Source organism: Glandiceps talaboti, chromosome 23, assembly GCF_964340395.1.
Source record: "Glandiceps talaboti chromosome 23, keGlaTala1.1, whole genome shotgun sequence".
Lineage (NCBI taxonomy): Eukaryota > Metazoa > Hemichordata > Enteropneusta > Spengelidae > Glandiceps > Glandiceps talaboti.
In genome coordinates, this window is record NC_135571.1 from 14462368 (window position 1) to 14469807 (window position 7440).

The 7440-nt window shown below is 38.0% G+C and overlaps 1 protein-coding gene across 3 annotated transcripts in view; it reads left to right on the top strand.

Moving 5' to 3' along the window:
• Positions 1-7141, top strand: part of LOC144452830 (cyclic AMP-responsive element-binding protein 3-like protein 1) — a 48459-nt gene extending 41318 nt beyond the window's left edge. For all 3 annotated transcript variants that reach the window (XM_078143997.1, XM_078143998.1, XM_078143999.1), the window contains exons 8-9: positions 4867-5053; positions 5716-7141. In XM_078143997.1, coding sequence (XP_078000123.1) covers positions 4867-5053; positions 5716-6098 — 570 coding nt within the window. In that variant the 3' untranslated portion in view covers positions 6099-7141. The remainder of the gene's footprint in view (positions 1-4866; positions 5054-5715) is intronic.
• Positions 7142-7440: the final 299 nt, after the last annotated feature.

Below are 7440 nucleotides of genomic sequence, written 5' to 3' on the forward strand. Positions count from 1 at the left end.
CATTCTTAAGTAATTACATTTAACTTTAAATCATCATTTTGGATGTGACTCCTTCACCACTAGAGGGCGCAGTACGTTTAAGGTGTATTCAGTATGGGAGTGACATGACTGTCAAAGCTCTTAGTCAAATGATAAGTAGTATGTCTTAGTGTACTGTCAGCCGTCAACCAGACATGCAGCAACACACACACACACACACACACACACACACACACACACACACACACACACACACACACACACACACACACACACACACACACAGTCAATTGTTATATCATTTCATCTTGACATATACCTGGTTTGAAATAATGCTTGTGCCTTGATGCGACCTTTGACCCTGCTTGTCATTCTGCCTGTGACCATTTTCATCAATTCATTCCTAACTTAGGTGATGTTTTTCCTACAGACACACTATGGTGGAGGATAAAGCTATTTTGCCAATAACTAAATGCTAGTATCACCTATCATATCTTCATCCAAAGAATCATAATTTGGGGGAATCAAGGTTATTGCATGCAATCTTTATTTTTTTCATACTTTTATTTTGTAACTTGAAAAGTGGACTCTTCTTTTAATTGTGATAAAACTTGGACTTTTGTATTCAGTATGGATTACGTACAGGCCGTCGGAGGTGACACAACCAAGACAACAATCAAACCCTGTATTTTTAGGATTTCTGACGCAGGCGTCAAAGGTGCAGTATAAAGGATACTTCCCAACCACTTATTACGACTAATTTCCAGCAGTTTCATATTTTCAGAAACCTTGCATCAGTTTCACTTGTGTTCTTTCTGTACAAAATCTATTCCAATCGTTTTAAAACATAAAAAAAAAAAAAAAAAAAAACCCCACATTATTAATAGGTCTTGTAGTATTTGGTTTAAATGATTACCAAGTTTGAGTTTACGCAACACAACAAATTTTACGTAATAAAAAACACAACATTCATGTTGAATTTCACGTAGTAAATATTTGTTACTCTGTGGGTATCATTGCCAACTTTAAGGTCTCACAAGGCAACATATTTTAAAATGAAAAACAATCCATTTATGTTCCACTTTTAATAGTAGATTGTTTTATTTGGATTATTTTGTTTATTTGATTACTAAATTTGAGGTAACACAACCTATTTCACTCCAGTATAGAATATTGACGTTATTTCTAGCAGGAATTAACATTGCCATTATATCAGCTACAAGAAATAACTCCAAAACTAACTATAAATGTTGAACCAAGTTACACAGTTACACAGTTATCCATAACCAGGGACTTACAACTCAACATAGCATAACAAAACTATAGAAACACAGAACACAACAATGAACACAACAAAAGTGTAGAACAAAATATGGACACCATAGCTGTGGAAAACACAATTATTTCAGACGAGTATTTGAACAGTTTTTGAATTACAAATGGATTTATTTTGTCAGAAAATTCACACCAAACAAGACATATTTGCTATATAGATAGATATACTATAGCATAGTCCCTCTAGGGACTGTGGCTATAGTAGGCATAGCATAGTCCCTCTAGGGACTGTGGCTATAGTAGGCATAGCATAGTCCCTCTAGGGACTGTGGTTATAGTAGGCATAGCATAGTCCCTCTAGGGAATGTGGCTATAGTAGGCATAGCATAGTCCCTCTAGGGACTGTGTTTATAGTAGGCATAGCATAGTCCCTCTAGGGACTGTGGCTATAGTAGGCATAGCATAGTCCCTCTAGGGACTGTGGTTATAGTAGGCATAGCATAGTCCCTCTAGGGACTGTGGCTATAGTAGGCATAGCATAGTCCCTCTAGGGACTGTGGCTATAGTAGGCATAGCATAGTCCCTCTAGGGACTGTGTTTATAGTAGGCATAGCATAGTCCCTCTAGGGAATGTGGCTATAGTAGGCATAGCATAGTCCCTCTAGGGACTGTGTTTATAGTAGGCATAGCATAGTCCCTCTAGGGACTGTGGCTATAGTAGGCATAGCATAGTCCCTCTAGGGACTGTGGTTATAGTAGGCATAGCATAGTCCCTCTAGGGACTGTGGCTATAGTAGGCATAGCATAGTCCCTCTAGGGACTGTGGCTATAGTAGGCATAGCATAGTCCCTCTAGGGACTGTGGTTATAGTAGGCATAGCATAGTCCCTCTAGGGACTGTGGCTATAGTAGGCATAGCATAGTCCCTCTAGGGACTGTGGCTATAGTAGGCATAGCATAGTCCCTCTGGGGACTGTGTTTATAGTAGGCATAGCATAGTCCCTCTAGGGACTGTGTTTATAGTAGGCATAGCATAGTCCCTCTAGGGACTGTGGCTATAGTAGGCATAGCATAGTCCCTCTAGGGACTGTGGCTATAGTAGGCATAGCATAGTCCCTCTGGGGACTGTGTTTATAGTAGGCATAGCATAGTCCCTCTAGGGACTGTGGCTATAGTAGGCATAGCATAGTCCCTCTAGGGACTGTGGCTATAGTAGGCATAGCATAGTCCCTCTAGGGAATGTGGCTATAGTAGGCATAGCATAGTCCCTCTAGGGACTGTGGCTATAGTAGGCATAGCATAGTCCCTCTGGGGACTGTGTTTATAGTAGGCATAGCATAGTCCCTCTAGGGACTGTGGCTATAGTAGGCATAGCATAGTCATCAAAATAAAAAAATGACAATCTCTGCTCAATTTACTTTGAGGTTGTACAACATGATAGAGTTGTAGTTTTTATAATGCCACACTTTATCCATTCGTGGTCATGTTATTAACTATAAGAAAATTGGGCAGAGAGTTTGTGAGTTTAGATAGTTAGTGTGTGAAAAGTATGCTATTATACTGCACTAAGTGTGTGAGTTAGCAGTACATGCTAAGTACTAGTGCATTCAGTATTGTAGCTGGCATTCATGTAAACTGCAGTAATGACTAGATAAGGCTTACTTTCTGAATAGACAATATTGGTATGTATTTCAGCTAGGTTCATTTTCATTCTACTTTGACATTAGCCGAGTTTTAATTTCACTGTTTTCAGTCAACCATCCTATCTATAAAGTTAGTGTGTGTATTGACACTTTCATTACATGTTTATGTTTTTCTTATGATTACTGTCTATATTAGACATAGTCCACAGACTTGTCAGTGTTACTATCTCAACGAGCTCTATGTCTTATGCCTACAGTATAAGTCTGTTGAAAGATTTGAGGGTGATGTGAAGCAATTATAAGGTTGCCACTGATTGGATAGGGGTGATGTGAAGCTATTATAAGGTTGCCACTGATAGGATAGGGGTGATGTGAAGCTATTATAAGGTTGCCACTGATAGGATAGGGGTGATGTGAAGCTATTATAAGGTTGCCACTGATTGGATAGGGGTGATGTGAAGCAATTATAAGGTTGCCACTGATTGGATAGGGGTGATGTGAAGCTATTATAAGGTTGCCACTGATTGGATAGGGGTGATGTGAAGCTATTATAAGGTTGCCACTGATTGGATAGGGGTGATGTGAAGCTATTATAAGGTTGCCACTGATTGGATAGGGGTGATGTGAAGCTATTATAAGGTTGCCACTGATAGGATAGGGGTGATGTGAAGCTATTATAAGGTTGCCACTGATTGGATAGGGGTGATGTGAAGCTATTATAAGGTTGCCACTGATTGGATAGGGGTGATGTGAAGCTATTACAAGGTTGCCACTGATTGGATAGGAGTGATGTGAAGCTATTATAAGGTTGCCACTGATTGGATAGGGGTGATGTGAAGCTATTACAAGGTTGCCACTGATTGGATAGGGGTGATGTGAAGCTATTACAAGGTTGCCACTGATTGGATAGGGGTGATGTGAAGCTATTACAAGGTTGCCACTGATTGGATAGGGGTGATGTGAAGCTATTATAAGGTTGCCACTGATTGGATAGGGGTGATGTGAAGCTATTACAAGGTTGCCACTGATTGGATAGGGGTGATGTGAAGCTATTATAAGGTTGCCACTGATTGGATAGGGGTGATGTGAAGCTATTACAAGGTTGCCACTGATTGGATAGGAGTGATGTGAAGCTATTATAAGGTTGCCACTGATTGGATAGGGGTGATGTGAAGCTATTATAAGGTTGCCACTGATTGGATAGGGGTGATGTGAAGCTATTATAAGGTTGCCACTGATTGGATAGGGGTGATGTGAAGCTATTCCAAATTTTGATTGATGGAATATTGGATGTATACTTTATCACTCATTAACAATACAGTCAACACACATGTTTGTTTCCTTTGTTTTCTAACCAATCAGAATGAACCTTATAAAGTAATTCACATTATCTGAAGACTCTACTTGACTGACTGACTTTTCCTTTCAGTACACATGATTCAGCATGGTGTTTGAAAGGCTAGTTTGCCATCTCTCTCTCTCTCTCTCTCTCTCTCTCTCTCTCTCTCTCTCTCTCTCTCTCTCTCTCTCTCTCTCTCTCTCTCTCTCTCGAGTGATCAAAATGAATATTTAAACATGTAATGCAAAGGATGATTTATGGGTTGTAAGATCAGAATTTAATCCTAGAGACACGATGAAAGGTGACAGATTGTCAAATCAGATAAATTAAAACTCGGCTAATTTACAGTACTGTTGTCGTACGTAGTACATCACATTCTCACCAAAGTCTTTCTGTATTAGTAGGTACTGGTGGTGGTGGTCCCTCTATGCAATGTCCTGTCACCCCTATTAATAATAGAATCTGCTTAGTTGTAATAGGTTGCTATTGGTGATTGTCATAGTGAAAACACATCCATGTTTGTTGAGTACATTCAAAGATTACTGTACAGGTGACAACTATACATACAAATAAACAATACCATCATATTCCTGTCTAATCTTAAGTTCTTTTCTTTTTGTTTCTTATTCAGATGTTAGTTCTTTGTTTTGCAATATTTTTGGGAAGCTGGTCTCCCACGCCCACAGCCGATTCATCTAGCTACACTACAGTGCCCCAACAAAGTGCAGGATATATGTACCCAGTTAATGAACAGACAGACAAACCTTATGGTCCTGAACCAGCCAGTGCTACTTATGATCCATATACTACACCAAGCAGTAAGTAGTTATTGTTAACATTAATGTGATGTGGTGTGGTGTGATATACCATGTGATGTGATATGATGTGATCTGATGAGATATAACATGTGATGTGATGTAACATGTGATGTTATGTGATGTGATCTGATGTGATATAACATGTGATGTGATGTGATGTGATGTGATGTAACATGTGATGTGATGAGATGTGATGTGATCTGATGTGATGTGACATGTGATGTGATGTGATCTGATGTGGTGACATGTGATGTGATGTGATCTGATGTGATGTGACATGTGATGTGATGTGATGTGATGAGATGTGATGTGATCTGATGTGAAGTGACTGGTGATGTGATGTGATGTGATGTGATGTGATGTGATGTGAAGTGACGTGACGTGATGAGATGTGGTGTGATGTGATGTTATGTGATGTGATGTGATGTGATGTGATGTGATGTGATGTGATGTGATGTGATGTGATGTGATGTGATGTGATGTGATGTGATGTGATGTGATGTGATGTGATGTGATGTGATGTGGTATGATGTTATGTTATGTTATGTGATGTGATGTGATGTGATGTGATGTGATGTGATGTGGTATGATGTTATGTTATGTTATGTGATGTGACTATTACTATGAATTGTTTCTTATATCTTGTTTTCCTTTGTCCGTAGTGCGGTCATCCAGAGTTCTCATGTCGGTTACTGAGGACAAATCGTACCCGGAACCTCCCTATCCGTATATGTCAAAACTGGATAACCTTGGAAAGGCTTTGGAAGATAATAAAACAGAAAAATCTGATGAGAAAAGCAATGAGCCATCAGTGGTGTCTGTGACTAAAGGAGAAATGATCCAGACACGTCGCAATGATACACATAAATCTATCATTCTGAGAAATTCCTTTGTCGCTAACAACACCAAACTACACCCTGATATGGCAGTGGCAGAAGTCACCGAATACCAAGCCATCATGCATCCAGACATTGCTGCAGAAATCCAAGGCAAATTTGTTGCCATGGAAACAGTAGGACGAAGGAATAACACATCTAGTAAATAAGAAGATTAAGCAGTTCAGGATCACCAGATGTAAATTAACAGACAGGACTGTCTATGACCATATATAGTCATTTTAAGTAGAGACACAGTTGAGGTGTCCAATCAGTTTACAGAAGACAACAAACACAGTTGGGTTGTCCAATCAGTTTACAGATGACAATAGACACAAATGAGGTGTCCAATCAGTTCACAGATGACAACAGACACAGTTGAATGTTCCAATCAGTTCACAGATCAGCGTCAAATGTGTGAAAATTGACTGGTTACATATATGGCTTCCATGACTGTTACTATATGACAGCGCCCTCTAGTGGCCATTCTCAGAATACTATGTAGATACACAGTTATATATACAAACCTGTGTTGAAGTGAACAATTTTTTGTACATATCACAACAGAACAAAAGGGGGATTTCAACTATATAATAGATACATTTTATCAACTCTTGACTTTATGAAAGAAAAAAAATATAGAATATCTCTATAACAGACCTAATTTTGTTTTTGTTTTTAAATGCACATGAATGTGTGAGTACAAATTGAACACACTATGCTGTATTGTCACATTTAGCATAACTATGTTTATCCTTTCCAGTGCATTTCTGTGTAGTTAGTGAATCGTTATTGGGAACAGTTTTTATTTCATATATTTGACAAGTTTTTTGAAAATTATTTTGCTCTTTGCTTATAAAGATGAGCGGTGACCCTATCATGAAAATATATAAAAAGAAGAAAAAAAAAACTAAATAACAAAATAAAGAAATTAAAAAAGATGACGATCAGACTTGTCTGTATAATTGATATCTTTCTTTGCAACATATTTTATGTTGTCATATTTCTACCCTATAAACGTAGCAGTAAATATATTGCATGTTGTTTTCTGTCTCTCTTATCATGCGAGTCAAATCAAATCATAGACTAGGAAATCTTCCTGTCTGTGACCAAACCAAGTCAGACAATTGTTAAAGTATTGAAATCAATCAATAATAAAGCCAAATAATTGTATGTCTTAAATATGAAATCAATGTCTTGTAGCAAATAAAGATTACGATATAAACTTACTTCAGCTTATGTGTGTGTTTGTCTTTTCTTACCTCCTCATTTTAATACATTACTTATTTATACAATTAATATCACTGTCATTCATTATCAAAATACAATGACACAAAATCCATATTGCAATTTAAATAATATATGTTTTATTCACTCCTACAAAATTGATGTCTTCTACACAGATTGGCAAGTAGACATGCAGTCAATTTATATTGCACAATTACAAAGCATTCCAATTCCTAGGAGTCATACAAGAATAAAGCGAGATCTGAACAGACATACAGACAGACA